Below are 24331 nucleotides of genomic sequence, written 5' to 3' on the forward strand. Positions count from 1 at the left end.
ATTTGTTTTTTCTCCAGCTGATGAACGATAAAACATTGACAGCCAATCAGAATCCTTTCTGCTTTAAAGAGCTCAAGCATTTAAAGTGGCAGATGACAAAATTGCAGCGTGCTTAGAATAAACAGAACAATATGGTCCGCTGGTGTGGATGCAAATGTAGTTATCGCTCTTGGTGTGAATGGGCCTTATCTTCATATTTTGGGTGAGCTGTAGACTAGTAACATGGTACTGAATGATTACAATATTCATATGCCATGAATATGCATAGTACTCAAGATAATACAAAGAAAACCATGATATTGCCATGATAAATGTCCAAAATTATGGTATTACCACTATGCCATGTCCAAAAATCCACTGTAATACTATGAATACTATAAAAAAGTGGTAGAAAGGTCAAACAAATCTGTGTATTTGAACAGTGACTAAAGAAATGTGACTGGAGAAATGCACTGTAGGACGGAAACGTCCAGTCAAATCAGAATGGTGTAATTCCTCTTCAGCGAGCGAGTCCCCACTGGAGTTCAGTGCCCTCTTCCCTCATCCGTCACACGCTCCTTCAGCACCTCCAAATAAATACCCATACACTCCATTCACTGCTCAGATTATTGATTTATTTTTCAGTCCTACTTTAGAGGACAATTTGTATAAAGCTATTCCATAATGTATGAGAGTGTGTGTATTATTGTAACTCGTGACGTGTGAGGGGCATGTTAGGACATGACCAACTGCTCTCTCTCGCCCACAAACACACATTACATGAACAATTTACAGGCATACACACTAGAATACACACACATGAGGTGACGACTGATCATTAACGGGTTGCTCTAGAACAATGTGACCTCACCTTATCATCACTGGCAGGTCTAATTTTAAATAGATCTTTAAACTTTTCTATACAATGAAATTAAATGAGGACTTGGGCTGTCAAGTTCTGGAAAGTGCTATAAAGCATTTCATATGAGCTTCAGAAATCTTGCGATATAGTGCATGAGTCATATGAATCAATTTAATAGTGGAGCTCATTTTTGCAGCTCAACAGCCATTTAATTGTAAGGGAAAAGAGCAGTGTGAACATTCTGCTAAACGTCTTCTTTTAAGTTCTACGAAAAAAGCTAACTCAAAATATTGATATTATAATAATATATAATATCAAATAATAACCCTAAAATAACACTGCTGTAAAGTAGTGCTAGCATAAATGAATACATATAAGGGCGGAGCTGTTAACACGACACAGTTTTCAACTGTGGAACACTTTTTCTGTTTTGGCCCATCATTTACACGTCAACGAAGTTTTGGGTGCCTGAAAACTGTTTGAAGACAGGATTCAAAGTGCAAGTTTTGAAAACGATACCGTTATCATCTCAGTGTAAACTACAAAAATGCAAATTTGTCTATAGGCGCGTAGTGTTTCTTTACAAAGTGATATCGCCAACTGCTGGCCTGGCATGCATAATGCAGCGTATTTAATAGTTTTCTCAGATCCGTGTGATCAGGGAATCATTTTGACAATGTTGTTGTCTGTACGTGAAAAACACAAAAGAAAAACTTTTCGGTTTTTAGTACATTGTTGTCATGTAAACATACCATAAATGTATAAATTTGGAAGCGTCTTAACAACCTGAACACGAATCTACTGACTTCCTCCTCTGAATCTGCTCTCTCATTCAGTGTTTTTCCTCTGAGCTTTCTCTGTAGAAGTGTTTGGTTCAAGGAAGTCTGTCCAGGTTGGAGTTTATGCCCCTCTCAGCAGGAATCTGTCAGCCATTCGGAATGTGTTTGTGGCATGCACATAACTGTGAAAGCACTGGCCTGTATATGTGTGTGGCGCCATGGTGGTACGCTAATAAAAAAAAAATTCAAAAAAACATCACACTGCGATGCATCCTCACACCTTCCTCATTCCGACCGTCGTTTCATACTCGTTGCCATGGAGATAAGATAAAACTCACACTGTTTTGGGCTTACAGAAAAGGAGGAGAACGATCTGAACAGAACTGCTTGATGAAAACTCTTACACATACACTGGTGCATACATTTCACACTATTCCAGACAAACTGACACCGGTGGCAAAAAGGGACACTTTAAAGCGATAGTTCATCCAAAAATTCTCTATTACTCAACCTCACGTTGTCTCAAACCCAAAAAAATGTCCCAAAAGATGACAAAAAGCACCACAAAAGTAGTCCATAGAATAGTCGTATACAATATTCAAAGTCTTCAGAAGTCATATGATACTTTTGTGTGAAGAAAAGACCAAAATTTAAAAGGTTATTTCACCCAAAAAAGCAAATTCTGCAATCATTTATGTACACTGATGTTGATTCAAAAGTCTTTTGTTCATCTTCAAACACAAATAAATATATATTTAACAAAACCTGAGAAAATTCTGTCCCTCCACTGAACGTCCACGTAACCAAAACTTTGACACTTCAAAAAGTTCACAAAGAGATCATAAAAGTAATCCATATGAATTGAATGAATTGAACAGAATTTTCAGTAAACTAACCCTTTAAATTGTTATTCACTGAAAATCTTGACACATAGATATAGTAATTCTTTTAAAAACTCCTGCTGATCCAGTTTACAAAATTGGTCCGAGAGATTCATTCTCAAGTTCAAATCACTGATTCAGTCATCAGTCAGATTCTCAGTTTCAGTCTGTTTCTCACACAAAGCTATCAAATGACTTCAAAAGACTTGGAATATGGCATATACAGACTACTTTTATGATACTCTTATGGCGCTTTTCCACTGCGTGGTATGACTTGGCTCAGCTCGGCTCGGTTCGGTTCGCCACGGCTCAGCTCACTTTACTTTCGGTTGCTTTTCCACTGTAGTTTAGTACTGCTTCAAAGTGGGTGGGATTATAGACTGATATAGTTGCACCGCCTTTACTGCCGTGGATCTGCTCCTCGGCTACTAACTAGTCTGCACCTCATCTACTGACCACGATACAACCATTTCTTTATTCAATTTGTGTGCTTTTTTTTTTTCAAAAAAGTTGCGCAAACAAATGATACTGCGGTAGCTGTTACTGACTATTTAAATCTAGCGGGTTTGGTGTCTCGCGTTTCAAATCCAATGACGGTGGTAGTGACGATTCTCTCTGACCAATCAGTGATCTGCAGTGTTTACACATCACATTTAGTATCGGTAACCTCAACCGAAGTGGTACTATTTAAGCGAGCCGTACCGAACCGTACCATGCAGTGGAAAAGCGCCACTACAGGGCCGGTTCTAGACACTTGGAGGCCCTAGGCAAAATTTATGTTATAGGTCCCCCACACCGTACCCCTCCTCCCTCCACTTTTCAAAATTTGTACAGTAAGTTATTTCCAGTTACTTTATAATGTTAACTTAATTAAATTTGATTAAAAATAATTAATTCATTTTTTTAAATATTTAATTTAAAAAAATACTCATAAAGCCACACACTGGCTAACATTTTTAAGGTTTATTTATAATATTATGCAATCCCCTGGCTCACCTGTTATCCAGCAAACACAATGAGTGAATGAGTCTGCCGAACATTTTTCCTATTACTAGGTAGAATTCGTTATTCATTTTGATGCCATTTCAGTAATAAGGTAATTTTGGCCTCCAAGTGTCTAGAAGCTTTTCTACTGCATGGTACGATTCGGTACGGCTCACTTTTTGGCACTTTTCCACTGCGTGGGACGGCTCGGTACAGAACGGTACAGCTCGCTTTAATAGTACCACCTCGGTTGAGGTTCCAAGCGAGCCGCACCGATACTAAATGTGACGTGTAAACACTGCAGACCACTGATTGGTCAGAGAGAATCGTCACTACCAGCGTCATTGGATTTGAAACACGAGACACCAAACCCGCTAGATTTAAATAGTTAGTAACAGCCACCGCAGTATCATTTGTATTCAGCTTCAGGCACATTCCTAATTGACAGACCAACTCCTCATTCAATTTCATTATTTCAAAACTTGGATATTAAAATATTCACCTTTTCTTATATTCAACGGATTAGTTATTCTCTCACAGTTTGTGTATATGTATCTAAGTGCTACAGTCTAGGATTTATCAGACAGTCAAATATTGACATATGAGAGAGCAGCAGCATGGTCACTTTCTGTCACTCACAGAGTTTAACAGTGTATGCATGGAAATGTAGTGTTAATGTGGAAAATATCTGCTACTGGAATACACCAATGTTAAACTAATGGAGAACTATAAAAGAGGAACAAATGGAGGACAAGGGGGCGATTGAAAGTTGAGCGCTGGATTATTTTAGATCAGCAATGTGTCTGGGATTTTTATTGGATTGTAAAGGAAAAGTATATTGAGTGAGATAGCACTGCTTACAACGTACCGAGCAGGAAGCGAGACCGTTGAGCAAGAGCACAGACTTCATTTTACTGCTAAAAGATATTTTATCACTAAAAAATGAATTTTTTGTCCATTATTTCAGTTTTGCTTGGTTTTCCTTGAAGTGTCAGGCTGATGTAGAACTACAGCCACACACATACACGCTCACGCTCACAAACTGCACCACTATTTGAGATTTACTGCAAACAAGATGCAGTTTTTCCTCGCCCTTCATATAAATAGTCCTATCAGCATAATGATTCCACATCGCACATGCTGACGTGCTTATTTCTTTATTTCTTTTCCATTTCAGATCAATAATTTAGCATCCCTCCATCTTTTTTTGCATTTCATTAAATTCACACAGGGAATTGCCTGGATGTTATGAGCTTCATTCCAGCGTCATCAACGGAGGGGTGTGGAATAGATTTGGAGCAAAATGGCTAAATTACACATTTTAAAAAGGAGGGAGACCCCAAGATCAATCACACATTACTGTACATGTCAGCTTTTGAGGACACAATTGCAGAAAATGAAAAAAAAAATCCTTTTGAGGACATTCTTAAAGGGAAGAAAAATGAATCATAATGAGAGTTCTTTTTTCAGGTCTATGTATGCCAGTTGTATTTTAGGGTCAAAAGTAAAGTGTGTAATTTCTGCAACAGTTGCAGCTCAAAATGACATGTTGAACATAATACAAGAAATTATTATGAACACCAAGTTCACATTTTACTTAAAGGTCAGGGTTTAGTTTAGGATTAGTCTGTAATAATAATAATTAGCTTTATTTAGGAACAATAGAAGACAATGGAAAGGCCAAATTGAGAGGGTGAGGAAAGTGTGTGTTGGGTTTTTTTCCCCTCAGCTAAAACAAGGGTAGACTAATGACAGGCAGTGTAATTGAACCTGTAAATCCTGCTCTAACTCCTCACTGCTCTCTCTGATCCTCTTACACATCTTGCCATCTTAAACATGAGTCACACAGCAGAAATCAGCTTACTGCTTTACACACACATACACACACTCTCTCCGGCCCTCCTACACACACAAGTGAACGCTACCGCTATTACACCATTAATAAAACGTACCATCGTATTACCAGTTTTTCTTTCTTTTGAACATTTGCCATGGTAACACAGTGCTACACTTAACCAAAAGCTCTCCAATAAAGCTCTAGTACCTGATCTGAGCCCCATGGGGTTTGTGTCGGATTTCATTTTCTCAGATTCTTATATTATTTAAAATTTAAAATTTAAAAGTTTGGGGCTGATTTTTAAGATTTTTTTCTTTTTTTATGGTTTTGAAAGAAGTGTCCTATGCTTACTATAGAGTTACAGTTAAGGTTTGGTTTAGGGTTAGTTACTTGTAATTATGCATAATTTACCGTTATTACTTTAGTAAGTACATGTAGTAACGTGTAACTACGGCACTGTAAAATAAAGTGTTATGCTGTTTTCTATTTGAATATATTTAAAATGTATTTATTCCTGTGATGGCAAAGCTGAATTTTCAGCAGCCATTTCTCCAGTCTTCATGATCACAGTGTCACATGATCCTTCAGAAACGCTTGTGCTGCTTAACATTTTTGTGGAAACTGTGGTACATTTTTCTCATGATTCTTTGATTAATAGAAAATTCTAAAGAAAAGCATTAATTTGAAATAGAAATATAACTTTTGCTGTGACCCTGGACCACAAAACCACTCACAAGGGTCAATTTTTTGAAACTGAGATTTACACATCATCTGAAAGCTGAATAAATTGAATAAATAAGCTTTCCATTGATGTATGGTTTGTTAGGATAGGACAATATTTATCCGAGATACAACTATTTGAAAATCTGGGATCTGAGGGTGCAAAAAAAAAATCTAAATATTGAGAAATCACCTTTAAAAGTTGTCCAAATGAAGTCCTTATCCATTCACAAAAATATATTTTTGATATATTTACAGTAGGAAATTTACAACATATCTTCATGGAACATGATCTTTACTTAATATCCTAATGATTTTTGGCAAAAAAGAAAAATCGATAATTTTGACCCATACTATGTATTGTTGGCTATTGCTACAAATATACCCGTGCATCTTATGACTGGTTTTGTGGTCCAGGGTCACATATATATATATATATATATATTTTACAAAGGGAAGTGGCATTTAGCGGTGTCTGCCAAAGAACCGGTATTTCTGAATGGGCTGACGCTGGGATTTAGCGGATTTGAAGCAAAAGTATTTAATGAACGTATACTATGTGTGGAGAGCGTTTGCTCAATATCATTATCTCATTTTCATTAAGATTGAATTTGGTCTCATTGAAGCATCTTCCCCTCCATCTCAGAGCTGTCAAAGACATCAAGATTTTTTCAGTAAATAACACTTTAAATTTGGTCTGTTGCTCATATATTGCTTTCATGTGCATTCAGAAGACTCTGAATATAGTGCACACATCATATAGACCACATTTATAATATCTTTAAAAATAAGTTTTAAGCTTGACAACACTAGTCACTTTCATTATTATATTGAAAAAGAGTGGCCTTTTAAGTGGCCTTCCTTTATTCCACCACAAAACTAAAATCTGTTACGTTTATCAAGATAAACCCATGGGCCAAAAGTTAGCTTTGCTCATGTTGTAGAAGATCATTAGAATTTTTTAGCTCGATTGATGTGCTGGGTAATCTTTAAGCAAAGAGTGTCAGAGTCAGTTTGCTAGAGCTGGAAGTGTGACCTTCTGTTAATCTATTAAAGCAACTGGTTAATCAATTAAGCTGGAAGTCACGGTCAGCAGCAACAATGCCACACAACAGATAGAGGAGAAAACAACAAAAGCGCTGCCCTGGGATCACACAAACACACTCACTCCGCCAAGGTGTACATCCCTAAGGACGTTTTCCCACAATCCCCCGTGTCTTGTGGATGACCACTCACACGTCCGCATCTGTGACAAGAGAGAGGGGAATCCAAGCATGTAATCAATCAATACTTGCTGGAAACCTCTGGACCCCTTATACTGATACACATTGACACAGCGGCTAAAGCGGATCAATGAGCGCTCCAGTGTGAAGGACAGGGAGACGCACACCTCCATTGAGAAAGATGAACTGAGCAAAGAGAGAGACTCTAGTCACTGATTCCATCTGACTTGGCTGGTGTAAGCTGCACCTATTGATTTTCCAATCAACTACAAGGCCAGGGTTCACACAAACGTACACACACACTCTGCCACTTGAGCTAGGAAGTCCGCTACTCAAGAAAACCGCTACCTTGTTTGAACACACACACAAAGCACTCTTGGCAGAATCATTTTGCTGCCTTTAGAGTGAATTTGATAAAGTGGGAAAGCTTTTGTCCACTATCAGACTGGATTTTTCACACAAACAAACACACATACATGGGATGTGAGTTACAGAGGAGATCAAAACACCTTAATTAAAATAAAACATAAACATTACATGAAAAAAAAAGTGTTTGCAGGGGAGTTTTTAAGAATGTTCTGCCCAAGCCGTCCAGGAAAGGAATGCCATTCCAGTGAGGAAGCAGATTTTTTTTTCTTTCTTTTTTCACATTTTGACTAATGATTATTAAGACACTACAAGACAATAGGGTCAAATAGGGTCAATTTTGAATTCAAAGGAGCTATATGTAAGAATGTTCATGTATTAATTGCTTTTTGTATTGCCAATGTGTGAGCAGATTGTAATGAAACTTAAAGAACAAGACCTTCCGCAACTTCTTAGGTTGTCTATGAAAGCAGACTGATTGTTATGTGAAGGACTTGGGCCAGTTTCGCCAGGAAAATCCAAAGGATATGATGGTTATGTGCGCTCTTGAAAGCCTCTCTTCTGTTCAATGACACATGAAATGAATGCTTATACAATATTCAGGATAATGCCAAAAGAGCCATTCTGTATTGTGTCATGCAAAGAAAAGGGATTCATTCAAACTATAGTCTTGCATAGCCAGAACTATATAGTCTATAGTCTGAAATATACTTTATAATCACACTTATCTTAACAGTGTCATTCAGTGTCATCTCAGAGCTTGTGCAAACATATCCACATTGCTATGAATCAGATGTTTCTTAACTGCTGTTTTCTCACCGCTGTCATTTTTGTTGTGTGTTTATTTTATTATTGAGAGGAAAGCGCACAGCACATTTTTACATATTCATCTAAATGTCGCTCTCAGCAGTTGGATGGGGTCGGGATGTTCGCTGCAAAGGTATTTCCAACATTTCCGTGTGCACGAGTGCAAGCATGAGCAATAAGTTGCTGGCTGCAGTTCCCTTAATGGCCACTGGTGTCGCTAATAACAAGGGTTTCTGAATTCTACATATAGCCCCTTTTGAGTTACTAAAATTACTAAAACTGAAACTGAAATTAAAATAAATTAAAGCTATATGGAAATATTAAAAAACAAAAAGTAATAAAAAAAAGACAAGCACATAACAAAATGACTGAAATTTAAACTGAAAATATAAAAAAAAGCTAATGTAAAATATTAATAAAATACAATAGAAAATAATACAAAAATAACACTGAGATAGAGGTCCAAATCCTAACAATTTAATCCTGTAATTTTTGCAAAATATGATTATCAATAACTACTAACGAAACTATTTGGTCATACTGACTCATAACTTAAATTAGGCTAAATATGCAACCCTATTACTCAGACAAACCTCGCCGACCATCACCCCTATGAAAATCGTTGTGTAATGCTGCACGTATGCCATGTTAGATAATATTGGAAATGAGTGAAAATCATTCGTGCTGACAGTACAGGGCATTACATGTTGTTATTCAGCTCCATTTTGTTGAACTGTCCTATTTTTCAGTGTCTACTCCATCCAGACAAAATGGGAGACATTAAGAAAGGCCAAAATGAATTAGGACTGATTAACAGTGTTGCCCAAAACCATGTTGAGAATATGAGGGTCTCCCAGCCAGGCTAAACTCAGGGAGAGGGAATTTTATTTTCATTTGAACATCTCAGATGAATGTACAATGAAAAAACACAAAAGAAAATCTTAATAGTACAGTCCAAAATCTATTTTGGAAATTATGCCTACTGTACTTATTTTTGCTGAAAAAATAGTTTTCACCTCAGTGATAAACTACAAACATAATGATATATGAATGAGTGGATATTCATTCTCATTTCAAAACATTCCATGTGTTCTTTCTATATTGTGACGGTCTTTTTTTGTTTTGTTTGTTTTTACACACAAACATCCTTATGCAGCTAATAAGAAGGTCACAAACCGAATTAAATTACATGCAGTATAATACATTTAAAATATAATAACAAATTAAATTCACAATCCACATAATAGTGCAAAGCGGATCCATTTATTTCATATTTTCATCCAACTTCTGAATTGCTGGCTTTCTATACAGTTTTTAACCCAGACCATGGAATCTGTGATCTTATGTGGCATTTTCTGTGCTCAATTTAAGAGAGAAATCTGCAGAATTGTGTGGAATGGATTTAAATATACTAAAATCTGTTCTTGACAATGTTTACACATGCCTAAGGTTATGACCCCTGACCCTATATGGACTCCCAAATAACATCCATTGTTCTCCATACGTTGAAACCATAATGACCATCCCGCCCTTTGAATGACAGGAAACAAATAAACCAAACTGACACAAAATCACAGGTGCAACAAGCCTTCTTGTATACATTTACAATTTGTTGTATGTCCAAAATGTACGAAAACATAACAGATTTCAAATCAGCAGTTACTTTAAACAGCCCAACAGTGCGAGGAATTTCTTACCTGGGATGATGGAGACCGTGTCCTTCTCCCAGGACACCACACTGACGTACTCCTGCACAGCAGAGGGGATGAGGCACTTGAAGACGGCCACGTTGCCCCGCATGGACCTTTGGTCCGCCACGCGAACCGTGTAAGGTTCCCTGAACACTGTTCATGATGAGGCAGAAGACAAACAGAGGTTGAAATTTATTTATTTATTAAATAAATAATTATGAAATAATACTTATTATACAATAAATTATTGTACAATTAAATTCTACATTAATATTAAAAATATTTTTCGCGCAAAAAAAATAAAAAATAACGACTTTATTCAACAATATCTAGTGATGGGGAATTTCAAAACACTGCTTCATGAAGCGTCAAAGTTTTACGAATCTTTTGTTTCGAATCAGTGGTTCGGAGTGTGTATCAAACTGCCAAAGTCACATGATTTCAGTAAACGAGGCTTCGTTAAGTCATAAGTATTTCGAAATTTCAATGGTTCACCACTGGGGGGCGTGACTTTGGAAGTTTGATACACGCTCCGAACCACTGATTCGAAACAAAAGATTTGTAAAGCTTTGAAGCTTCATGAAGCAGTGTTTTGAAATCGCCCATCACTAGATATTGTTGAATAAGGTCATTATTTAGTTTTTTTGGTGCACAAAAAGTATTCTCATCGCTTCACAACATTAAGGTTAAACCACTGTAGTCACATGAATTGTTTTAAATATGTCTTTAGTAGCTTTCTGGTCATCTGAAAGTGTTAATTATCTTGCTGTCAATGGAGGCCTCACTGAGCCATCGGATTTCATCAAAAATACCTTAATTTGTGTTCCGAAGATGAACGAAGGTCTTATGGGTGTGGAACGATATGAGGGTGAGTAACTAATGACAGAATTTTTATTTTTGGGTGAACTAACCCTTTAAATATGGATATTTTTCTTACAAAAACTCATCACTTCATCACTCAACTCAAACACATCACTTCAGAAGGCCTTTATTAACCCCATGGAGTCGTATGGATTACTTTTATGATGGATGGATGCACTTTTTTGGACTTCAAAATCAGGAACGTCATTCACTACCATGATAAAGCTTGGAAGAGCAAGGATATTTTTCAATATATCTCCGATTGTGCACCTAGGATGGCTTGAGGGTGAGTAAATCACGGGATAATTTTCATTTTTTGGGTTAACTATTCCTTTAATGAAACATTTATTTATTAATTTTTCTTTTATTTAAAATTTTAGTTACATTTTGAATGTAAAATAGTACTGTACACGACATTTTTTCTTTTTTCAAAAAAAAAAAAAAAAAAAAAAAAATCCTTCAATTATGAATGGAGGTGAGGTATCCTTTTCTGTGAATCCAAAAAGGCCTGATCTAGGACAAATGCATTCATTTTATTAAAAAATTTAGAGCATATACAACTGGATTTTGAGATGGAGACTGAATCTTTCTTTTGTCAAGAGGTGTTCAAGAGTTCAGGAAGTGGCCTTTTTATAAATCACCCTGGCAATGCATGCAGACGGCGGTGAGTGGACGACGGTGCACAGCCTCTGGAGCTGTCAGAAACATTTGCCCCCGCTAAAGGGACCCTCTCTGCACCTGACAACCGGAACCCGGACGAAAAATCAATAGACGAGAAGAACACACAAAGCGAGCGGGGTACGAAGATGTTATTTATGGGCGAGGAGATCCTCCTACGGTAAAGGGCGACGAGGGAGTGCGAACAGATTAAAGGAGGCGCTGAATTTCATTTTAATTTCAGGGACTCAATTTGCTTTGTGTCTTTCATCAACATCTATTTACTTACGGATTTTAATTTCTCCCTCGTTTCTTTGGGGAAGTAATGCAAGACGCAGAGCAAGGGCATCTCATTCAAGAACATGACGCCGCAAATTTGATCACGTAGTCGGGGGATGTTTTCAGAGAACTCTGTGGGTATTGCAATTGGATTCACGACCAATTCAACTACGCAGCTTTTTCACCCCATCAGAGAACAGACCGATCATGAGAATTCATGAAATGTGGCAATCACCCACAATCAAACTCTCAGGCCACCCCCTCCTGTCTCGCTTTCACTCGCTACCTCTATTTCTATATATAATTAACGCCTGGCTTGAGGGTGAATTTCCTTGGTCATTAATAACGGTATCTGCCAGGTGCCAGTGTCACCCACAGCGAATCAGTGTCCTTGTCTGATGGTTAAGTCATGAGTCCTTGAGTCCAGCGATTATATTTCTTTCTTTATTTCTTTCTTTCTTTCTTAATATCAGTTTATAAAAATATGTAAATGAAAGATGTTTAAGTAAGTTAAAACAGACTGTGTATATTTGCCCACTGTTAACTAACCAGCTTCTTACTGATGCAGATGAGATTTGAATCAATAGAACAAATCAATACAACTCCCTATTACACTCAGGACTCCATAGTCTACAAATAATCATTTATTCAGTCATTGATTGACTTCGAGTCTCAGGCCTTATTGAATTTCTAAAGATAAACTAACTCAAACCAGCCCTATTAGCTAGTTTTATTTTCACCTCAACTCGGATCAACCTACACCTGGCTGTGGAATGTTGTTTTACAGCAGTCGAAAGAGCGTAAACAAGCCAAAACATCTCTAAGGCTTCAATAATGCATGCGTAAAATTCACAGACGAATTTCCCGACAACAATAGCAGATAGCATTTTTTTTATGGGCAAATGACTCTCCGTCTTCATGTGCGGCATCATTAGAATGTTACTGATGCCTGACTATACTCATCGGTTGCTTGGAAACGGACTGACACACGGGCTGGTGCTCTCTTTCCGCACACCAGGAGGACTGAGTCCTGTATCACTATCGTTTAAATAATTAACTTGAGAGAAACCAAATACCGTATTTACTTATTCATGACGCAAGATGTATAAAAAAGGGGAAAAGAACTAAACTGAATAAGAATGAGGTGGTGAATGGTGCTCGTTAATGTAATGGTGAAAAAAAAAATGAACATGACCTATCAGGAGGCAGGAAGCCAAAGAAACAAAGGGCTGAAAGAAAGGAAGTGTAAGCTTGTGTCACAGTACACCTGTCACGCTCATTGCACGAGGTCTGTGTTTCACCCTCACGCTGACTTTAGACAAACTGAATACAGGGTGTAGGACAGTCTATTTAGGATTACAGAGTTAGTTATTATAGCATAGCTTCTATTAAGCAAATTAAGAGTGAGTTGAGGAAGAATTCAATTTCTGCATTTAATTTAAGACCATATTCTGTTTTTATACTCTGTCTAATGCTTCACACTATCAACCCCACCGAAAACACAAAAGGAGTTGAGGTCAGAATAGCTGGTGTCACACAGACAGATAGACGGATAGACAGAGAAATGGACGGCAATAAACAGATAGATGGATAGACAGACAGATAAAAAGATGGACAGACAGACAGACAGACAGACAGACAGATAGATAGACAAACTGACTGACAGACAGACAGACAGACAGACAGACAGTCAGATAGACAGATATAGACAGACAGACAGAGAGACAGAAAGATAGACAGATAGATAGACAGATAGATAGATAGATAGATAGATAGATAGATGGACTGACAGATGGATTGACAGATAGATGATAGACAGACAGACACACAGATCGATAGATCGATAGGTAGATAGATAGATAGATAGATAGATAGATAAATAGATAAACAGACGAATAGACAGACAGATAGACAGACAGATGGATAGACAGATGGATAAACAAATAGATGGATAGACAGATAGACAGACAGACAGACAGGCAGACAGACGGGTAGAGAGACAGACGGATAGACAGATAGATGGATAGACAGACGGATAGACAGATAGATAGATAGACAGACAGATAGATAGACAGACAGACGGATGGATAGACAGACAGATGGATAGACAAATAGATGGATAGACAGATAGACAGACAGATAGATAGACAGACAGATGGATGGATGGATGGATAGACAAATAGATAGACAGACAGACAGACAGACGGATAGACAGACAGACGGATAGACAGATAGATAGACAGACAGACGGATGGATAGACAAATAGATGGATAGACAGATAGACAGACAGATAGATAGACAGACAGACAGACAGATGGATGGATAGACAGATGGATAGACAAATAGATAGACAGACAGACAGACAGACAGACAGACGGATAGACAGACAGACGGATAGACAGATAGAGGGATAGATAGATAGACAGACAGACAAATGGATAGACAGATGGATAGATAAATAGATGGATAGACAGATAGACAAATGGATAGACAGGCAGACAGACGGGTAGAGAGACAGATGATAGACAGATAGATGATAGAAAGACAGATGGATAGACAGACAGATAGATAGATAGACAGACAGACAGACAGACGAATGGATAGACAGGCAGATGGATAAGACAAATAGATGGATAGACAGACAGGCGGATAGACAGACAGACAGACAGACGGGTAGAGACAGATGGATAGACAGATAGATGGATAGAAAGACAGATGGATAGACAGACAGACAGACAAATGGATAGACAGCTAGATGATAGACAGATAGATAGATAGATAGATAGATAGATAGATAGATAGATAGATAGATAGATAGACGGACAGATAGACAAACTGATAGATAGATAGAAGCCTTTCTTTACTATATCGGAATATAGGGATACAAACAATTGACATGCTAGGAGTTTAGACACTATAAAAGGCTAAATGAAAAATGAACAGTGAGTGCAAGGAGGAACACACACACACTCACATGAAGCCCTCATAGGGAGATTTTCATAAATGTAGAGCTATCCACACAGGTGCCCGTGCTATTATTGGCACAGGATCAGCATGCAGGAGAGTGGGTGAGAAAAGAGGAGGAGGGAGAGAAAGAGAGAGAGAGAGATGCATGGGGGGGGATGGTGTCATACAGTGAGCTGTCAGCTGTCATCATTCTCCAGTGCCACCTGAGACATTCAGCGCCACACCCTGCCCCTCCCCTCACCGTACCCATGGTAACCCTTCAGTGCCAGGATCTGATTGGCTGCTGAGGGAGCCCCAGTGTTGGGTTCCTCAGGGCTCTGTGTGGGTTGCTAGGTCCACTAGCAGTTTTGCTGCATCTCAGCACTTAATTGATTAATTAGTGTAATTATTTGAGGCGAAAGTCACCCCCGTCTTGTCGCTGGTTGGTAGGTAATTCATTCCATCCTCTGAGACTTTAATGTTAATGCGGGTAAAGTGGAAAAAGTAGTGTGGACCGAACTCGCCTGGTTACATTTGAAGAATCGTTCAAGCTGATGATATTTATAAAAGTGTGAGATTGGCCTCGCTCAATATTTTCTGGGAAATTCAGAGTAGGTGAACGTGTACGTGTGTGTGTGAGATGGGAACTCTAGCTTAGAGGACAGATGGAGACTGGGAGACAGGAGGGACACTGGCACTGCGCAGGCTGGCATAAGAACGTGTGTGTGTGAGTGTAGGGAGGTGTATGGATATCCCTCGCTGTTGCTGGGCGGCCAGCCCCACTCATGAGCGGTGACCTTGGCACCGTGTGGGAGGGTCAGTCAGCCAACTGTCTGTAGCGTAGTGTGCCCGTCTGTGCGCTGCTTTTCAAAGCAGCCAGGTCAACAGGCCGGCCACTGGGACATCCATTTGGCACTTACATTCTTATTTAGGTTAGCAATATGGCGGCCGCTACTTCTGCTGTTACTGCAGATGTTAAGCTAAGAACTCGTGTTCCACCTGTAACGTCACGTGCCGCCCTCTGCCACAGCGCCTACGTTGACTGTGCTCTTTTCTCCAAGCAATATGGTCCGTAAAAAGATGCTGATGGGAACCAATGCCCTTGCAGTCTTTTAGGATTAAAGTGTGCAGATTATAGTAAGGATATACACAAGGTCCAAAATGAACATGTCAAGTGGCAATACAAGAGCTGTTAAATTAAAATTTATTAGGACCTGTGATGTAATACACGTCGAAATGTAAAAAAGATAATCTGACCTTCACAGATGTAACTGAAGTGAATGATTCTAAAGACATTTTTCTAAAGAAAATGTGAAATCAGAGATGTATCTAGGTAAAAATCATAATAATAATAAAAAAACAAGTAGTGACATGGAAAATTCCTCTTTTTAAACTAGCAAAATGTGAGGAATGTCAAAATATAGGGAACAAATCACAATGTGGCTTAACTTTTTGCGAGAGGTGTGCTTATCACCGAGACTGGCTCATGAATGATGTATGATATGATGTCACAATGACCAGCATTATTTGTTATCAATATGCAAGGAAAAAATTGTTAAATATTGTACAAAAAAAAAAAAAAATCGTAAAATTTTTTAATTACATTTTTAAAAAAATATATTTTATTAAAATTGTATTTTTGTGTTATTTATTTTAATAAATAAATAAGTTTTTATATGTATTTATATTTTAAAGATACACTAAAGATTCTTAGGCCTGGTTTCACAGACAGGGCTTAGATTAAGCCAGGATTAGGCCTTAGTTTAATTTGGACATTTAATTAGCTTTTATAAACGTGCCTTAGTAAAAAAAATATTACTGTTGTGCATCTTGAGAAAAAACAATGGCACTGACATATTTTAAGATATATCAGTGCAAGTTGCTTTCAGTTAAAACAGCTCAAACATGCATTTTAGTCTGGGACTAGGCATAAGCCTTGTCTGTGAAACCGGGGTTAAAATATTTGAAAGAAGGCCGCCTTTAAAGTAATATTTTTGTATATTCTTACAATTTAAAAATAACTGTTTTTTTATTTTAATATTTTAAAATAGTCAGTGTAGATTCTTGTGGAAATCATGATACATTTTCTTTAGGATTCTTTATGCATACGTTCAAAAACAGGATTAACTTGAAATAGTTTTATAACATAAATGTCTTTACTGTCACTTGTGATTAATTAAGTGACTCCTTGAGGAATAAAAGTATTAATTTCTTTTAAAAGATCTTTTGAATGGTTGTTTATATAAGTATATTTATTTATATTAATAAGAAAAATCATTGTGACACTGAAAGGATCAAGGTTTTATACATAACGCGCAAGTAAACTATAATTTAGTAGACGCTTTCATCCAAAGGTCATATGTTCAAGGACATGAAAATGATAGCTTATGGCCTGTTGTTTGTGAGACTTGAACCAACAACTTTGTGGTTGCCAACCCTGACCTTTACTCACAGCACTACACCGGCATCTAAATACAGTAGATGGGTCCAGGGCTTTACATTAACACCCACCAACCTGCCAAATGCGGGTGGATTTTAGCAGTGGCGTGTAACGCAGTCACTCCTACTAGCCACTTTGGCGGGTTTAATTTATAAATTTTTCAACCGTAGTCTTTTAAAAAGGCATCTGAAATAATAAACTAAGTGCAATGTAGTATAAAAAATTTTGATTTTTCGATACATATTGATACTGAAATAGCTGAAACGCTTCTAATACTCATTTTCTACAGAATAGATACACGATACCAGCTGCACTTTCTCGCTCTCTCATCTCTCGGACAGCGAGTTGACACACAAACCCGCCTCCCCTCACTCACTTGTTTCATTTGCTCCGGATGAATACTGTTAGCGTAACACGGTTTGAATTTCGCCGTGGGATTGTGTGTATTACTCATAATTTTACTCATTCCCACAGGTTTTCTTCTCACACCCAAAGTGCGCACATAAAGCCGCCTCTCAGTACTAAATTTAGTTATTTTTTGCGCTTAAACAGTCAAATACACACACACAAAAAAAAAAAATTCAAAATGCCGGTCTTGGTGAGTATTCACATAAACACACTCAGTTGTGAAAGTGAACGTAAATAGTTGAGAAAGAAAACGCATGTGTAACAGTATAATGGATCCGTGCGTCAGGTCTTAAAGTGACAGCAGCCTAATTTACCTGCTGCCAAATTATAAGATAACATTAAAAATATCTATATGGCTATTTTCCCCCATGGTATTGATGTCAAAATTGTGTTTTTCCAGTGAAAATGCTGAGTGGCTAGTAAATTTAAAAAACCATTCACCACAGTGGCTGTTGAGCCACAGATGGATGCAATCAGGTCTCACCTGCTTTGACACGGATGCTAGGGCTGCGGATCTTGCCGGCCTGGTTCTCGGCAGTGCAGAAGTAGTCATTATCATGAATGAAGCTGTTGAAGGCAGAGGGGGAGAAGGGGTAGAGCTGCAGCGTGCCGTTGGCGTGAACGTGGCGGATGTGTGGCACGTCGTAGATGTCGTCGCCAGTGGCCAGGTACCAGCGGAGGACGGCATGGGGGGCGCCACCCGCAGGACAGGGCAGGGACACCCCCACTGAGCTGGAGAAGGTCACTCTCTGCAGGGAAGCATTCACAAAGTACAGCCGCGTCGAGACCACATCCTCGCTGTGCACTGGAAGAGAGACAACATGGTCAGTCACAAAGTGACCAAAGAGTTTTATTCTTCAAATCAACACCTGGACAGGTAAAGGGGCCAAGACATACTTGTTCCTTTGGGTTATTGTACTTTGAAATGAGCAGCACATCATAAAATAAGCTCGGTGTGTCATTCTGGCAAACTTCCACCTCACATTTACATCTGGTAAAGTGCCTGCCCTCCCGTCCTCTGATTGGATTATCCCAGAGACGTTCCCACTGGGTCAGCACAACTCAATTCAAATTTAGAAATCAATCACTGGATTGAGAAGATGATGTAACCAAAAATTTGATTATTTGTCTGTCATTTTCCAAGTGCACAATCTATATGAAAGCTAAAGGAAGTTAGCACAATGCTAAGCTGGGTTGCACTGCCTGTATAACAATGTAACTAGCTGCATACAGTAACTACCATAGCATGATGCATTGTTGGAGAAATTAAATACTGTAGCTAGCCATGACTGTTTCCAGAAACCGTAGTAACTTTGATGTTGACGTCACACAGATGGTGGAGTACCAACTTGTGCTAATTAATCAGTTTGAGATTGAAATAATGTCATATTATTGCCAGTAAATAAAAAAAACATGGCATTTAAAGACAACTTCATTGTTTTGCTTTATTTACAGATGTTTGATTCAATCACAGGCTCCCTCTTGTGTCATATTCTGGGGTTCCCTGGGTGTCTAGAGTGCATTTGCAAATGAAATGGAATAAAAGATACAGATTGTACTCCATGTAAGCTTGGTTATTTACAGTATATGTTCACAGGTCGTACTAACTAAAAAACTATGCTTCTAACCAGTGTTGGGGTTAACGCATTACAAGTAACTTGAGTTACGTAATCAGATTACTTTTTCAAATAACTAGTAAAGTACTTTTTCAATTTACAACAAAATATCTAAGTTACTTTTTCAAATAAGTAATGCAAGTTACTTTATTTTCACATTTATTGACTGACACCTCTCCTGTCCCCATGTTGAGAGAAATAAAGTGCAGAGGTGTTGTGTGCGCTGTTTAAACATGATGATATTGTAGTTCTAGACTAAATGTGAACATGCATTTATTCATTTCACTGGCACAAAAACATTCAGTATTCCTCAAAATGAATAAAAACGGAATGAAATGCAATCTCAGAATTATACGCAAACATGTAAAAAGTAAGTATACTAAATGACACAAATATACTTTATGTATTTAATCTCACTTTATTAACCAATGTCTTTGCCGCTTACCTTCGATGATCTAATTCAACCATACTAATAAGCAAAAATTACTTTAGATTAGATTTACAAATAAGAGTGATGAACTTCCTTTTCCTGTATCCTAATCTTCTTTAATCCAGAATGGCAGCACAGCTAAAAGGTTTGTTTGAGCTGCGCCCTCTACTGTACAGGTGTAAATATGTATTTCCTTCAGCAGCCTGAGGCTTACTCATTTCACTTTTGATGTGAACGGGCCTTAACATTTGCCAAAAATAGAACTTTTTTGTTGTTATTAAAAAACAAACAAGCAAGCCCAGCCCAGGTGAGGAAAAGTAAAGCAAAAGTAATGTAACATTACTTTTCATAAAAAGTAAGGCAGTTACTTTTTTATGGAGTAACGCAATATTGTAATGCATTACTTATAAAAATAACTTTCCAACACTGCTTCTAACCAGAGGTCAAGAACTGTAGTTCAAACCAAACAACTTGCAAATGTTTGGTGAAATTATGGTTTCGGGAAACACCAAATTATTACTACCGACAGAACTTATGACTATAGTTGGCTAAAGCTTTTGGGTAACACACTCCAGATTCTTTTCATCAATAGAAATTGTTCATTTAAAATGACTCATTGTAAAACTGAAAATGCTGCAATTTTCACAGAAGCCAACACAGATGTAAATGAACAAAGCAAGATGCAGGCATCAGCAAGGCTTCCAAACAAAAGCCGACTTTGTCCACAGCAAGAGTGGATCTTTACTCTCCATTCACATCTTTTTATAATATAGGCATATGTGTGTTCTTGGCAGATGCTTCCTTACCAAAGGAACCTTGCTTATCCAACCTTAACCTAAATGACAGTGATAACAAGCAGTTGTAGGGCAGGCATTAAAGAATATCACTAATCTAATATGTGTGCGGTGTGAGCCGTGCTGAATGCTGCCATCTGATAGGAGAATAAATAGGTCATAGAACCCCCGCTATGTATCTACAAACCTCTCTGACAGCTAATGTGGATCAGACAATCATTCGCTCTTGGTGTATTACCAAACCCGGACTACTGTGAGAAAAGAGAAAAAAAGATGGTTGCGTAAATTAACGCGTTAATTTAGCAGCGTAGCTAATGATGTCCTTCAAAGGCGGCGTTTTAGTGATTTACCATTCTGGCGTCTCTATTATCTGCAGGCTCTATTACGGATTACATGGTTCTGGTGGGATGGCTCTGTATCTTTTTGTATTCTGAGAATTGCTTAGCTCAGCTCTGGCTTCGAGCCAAGGGAGACACAAGCCCAAAGCAAGAGAATTTTCTTCTAAGGCAATTACATTTAATTAATGCCCCCCACCAGGTTTATGTCAACAATGCCTGGATTAACCCCTATTCTTGTGATTCTCATTGTGTTCGAAAGAATAATGGTGACATGCTACCATGCCATTAAAGTCAATGGGGTGCCATAGATAAGTAAACTATAAGCTTCCATGCACTGAAGAGACCATCATAATGTATAAAAATAAATATGAAATTGGAATTTATACCCAATAACGTTGAACATTAAAGGATTAGTTCATCTAAAAATGACAATGCTGCTTGTTTTAATGTAATGAAACCACAGCTGTGCCAAGTTCCCATTTACTTTCAATGTATGGAAAAGAGCAGCTTGGACATTCTATAAAATATCTTCTTTTGTGCTCCTCGCAAAAAAAAAAAAAAAAAAAATTAAAAAAGCAAGTTAAATGGGTTTGGAAAGACACAAGAGGTGTGTAAATGGTGATATCCTATTGTTTTAATGACTAAAATTATGTTATTAATACTTTTGACAGTTATAGGCTACTCCTTTTAAAGGTCTCGAGAAACAAGGGGCAATAATAATATTCATTTGGAATCAGAAAAAAACATGCAAAGCATAAACAGAATGAAAAACATGAAAAAAGTGATGCTAGAGAATTGAAAGGCTGAGATTAGAGCTAAAGCTTTTACTGGGCAAGGTGGGGGTTTGGATTCTTTCTCTCTCCATCCATCACTCTCTCTCCCTCTCTTTTTATATTCCCATAGAACATGAAGGGATATGTTATGTGATTGGAATTTGTACGCCAGACGCAGAGAGTTAAATCCATATAATCTCCTTTCACATTTAACACACACAGAGCCTTCCTGGTCTGATAATCGCAGCACGGTGGAGGGCCTCTATCGCTTCCCCTCTCACTCTGCCCTGTGGGGAGGGCAGATTATGGAGGTGGGTGTGAGCCAGGGGGCATGAGTCCAGACAGGACCGGGTCTAGAGTGAGCAGAGGAGTAGGTTAGATGGGGGGCTGAAGTGAACGGTTTTGTGGCGTCAGGAGTCACAGGTTGCAAGGGAATGAAATAAAATGCCTTTCGTTGTTCACGCTTCACATGAAATAAAAATGTGCTGGATTACATTAGTACAAGGTCTAGACTGGCACTTTTCAACCTTTGTAACTCAAAAGTCCCCTACAGTTAAGGCTATTTTTCAAAGACTGCCAGCTATGAAATTGACACAAGTATTTTCTTTCCTAACTATTTTTAACAGAAACTAGGGCTGTCAATATATGTAAAAATGTGATTAGTGTCAAGATTGTTTTAAAACATATTAATACATTGTTCCATTTAAAAAAAAAAAAAAAAAAAAAAAAGCTCTGGGGCCAGTTGCATAAACATAGCCATTATGTTAAGACTGTGTCTTAAGAACTATTATGACCAACAGTTTGAGGTAATTAGTCTTACTTTTCCATATCAAGTTAGACCAGTCTATGTTTTTATGTAACTGATTATAAAAAGTTATGAAAGGCCTTAAAGAAAAAAGTTGATGACTAACTTGTAAGACTAGGCTTAGCAGTTTATGCAATTGGCCACTGTTTATAACATGTTTATAACCTGTTTATAACAGTTTGAAAGAAACAGTCAATTTTTGACAAAAGTTGTCAATTTTGTTTGCCAAGGTTATATGCTGCAATAAATAAATAAAAAGCTCAGTGGTTCAATCAGTTGTACTGTAGCATTTCAAAACATTATTTTAAATATATAAACATTTCTTTTTTACAATTATTTAAACAATTAATTTATTTTTAATTTTATTTATTTATTTATTTATTTATTTATAAATAATTAGAGAATGTTTTAGCCCCCTTAGATGTTCATGACTCTCTCACCCCCATTTGAAAACCACTGGACTAGACTAAGCTTTGCTGTGCATGCAAAGTCAGCACCTAATGTAGTGCCACAGTTGCACTGACAAATCTAGGGTTTGAAGCAAATGTTTTGACCCACGCTTTTGTGTAAAGAACCTCTGGGATCCAGCATTACAGTTAAACAGCAAAGATCCCTGACATGCTCAAAATGGACTCAGTCCCTGGCTGCCGTCAGCCTTAAGTGCTATTTGGGACGAGAGCAGAGTGCACTCTATCCTGGTTTCTGAGCTGTGTCAAATATAATTCCGAGAGCTCTTTTCAGGACCATGGACAGTGACTGAATGGTCCCTAAACACATTTCAGCACAATAGACAGTGCCAATCTCCTCTCTGTGGAAATTCAACTTAAAACTTATCAAATACAAACATCTGTTAATCTGTAATAGTTCTTTTAAAGATATAAAAACATCTCTCTCTTATCATTGGACAAACAAGAGCAAACACCACCCTGTGCATGGCACCAGAAAATATAGACAATAGCGAAAAGCCTGCATGACAACACATCAGTTCACAGTAGATCTGAACAAAACACAGCAACACTGGGAAATATGGTCATGGTCATACTGAAATGGGATGAAAAACAGGTCAACTGGTTAGTCCCCCTGCCCCCCATCCTTTTGCCTTTGCAGATTATAGCCTAAAGCATAAACCCCCATAATAAAGATTGCAATATCTATAATCTCACAGTGGGGTTCTGGGTAAGGGGTTGTAGATCCAAAAGGGAGGGCCTGAGGATATCCCCCCCACCCCCCACTGTCTGGGTCTGAGGTAAGGGAGGAGGACAGGGAAAAGCTTGAAAGCAGGACAGCTGCAGTTTGTCCTCCACACCAACAGGTGTCACTATTGGGATGCTATCATAGAATTTTACCTGGAGAAAGCATTCCCTCTGGACCACAAAACTTTTTGAGCCAATAACCTGAGCTGTAAATGGCATGTGATGAATTACTCTAAAAGTACGGAATTCCAGTTTTTGCGATAGGAATCATTGCGATTGGGAGTTTCGCACATGGGCAAAAAAGTTCCCCATGCAGATTTCGTTCATGTTCAAGTTGGTCATGAGAATTCGCCATGCCGAACAACAGAAAGCTGCTTAGTTTTAAAGTGACTTCTGAGTAAGTAGTACTTTATACATCTCAACACTATTGACAATGGAAAACTGATTTGCAAAATTCCACCTAAATTTTGCTAATGTGACCGCACCTTAAAGCTACAGGAAATTACATCATGACAATGCTGATTCGCTGATTGCCACAAAAACATGCACAGTCCTAAACTCTTCTGTCCAGAGCTGTCAATTTCACGCTTTTAAGAGCCAATAAATAAATAAAGACACTAATAAAATGTACACTATATTATAATGAAATATTAGAGATATA

The 24331-nt window shown here is 37.9% G+C and overlaps 1 protein-coding gene across 5 annotated transcripts in view; it reads right to left on the reverse strand.

Moving 5' to 3' along the window:
* LOC127495953 (cell adhesion molecule DSCAML1) overlaps positions 1-24331 on the reverse strand; it is a 135239-nt gene that overhangs the window by 101261 nt on the left and 9647 nt on the right. For all 5 annotated transcript variants that reach the window (XM_051863424.1, XM_051863426.1, XM_051863425.1 and 2 more), the window contains exons 2-3: positions 18206-18526; positions 10136-10282 (exon numbers count right to left, since the gene is read on the reverse strand). In XM_051863424.1, the coding sequence (XP_051719384.1) occupies positions 10136-10282; positions 18206-18526 (468 nt within the window). The remainder of the gene's footprint in view (positions 1-10135; positions 10283-18205; positions 18527-24331) is intronic.

The sequence above is a fragment of the Ctenopharyngodon idella genome, chromosome 15 (genome assembly GCF_019924925.1).
Source record: "Ctenopharyngodon idella isolate HZGC_01 chromosome 15, HZGC01, whole genome shotgun sequence".
Taxonomy (NCBI): domain Eukaryota; kingdom Metazoa; phylum Chordata; class Actinopteri; order Cypriniformes; family Xenocyprididae; genus Ctenopharyngodon; species Ctenopharyngodon idella.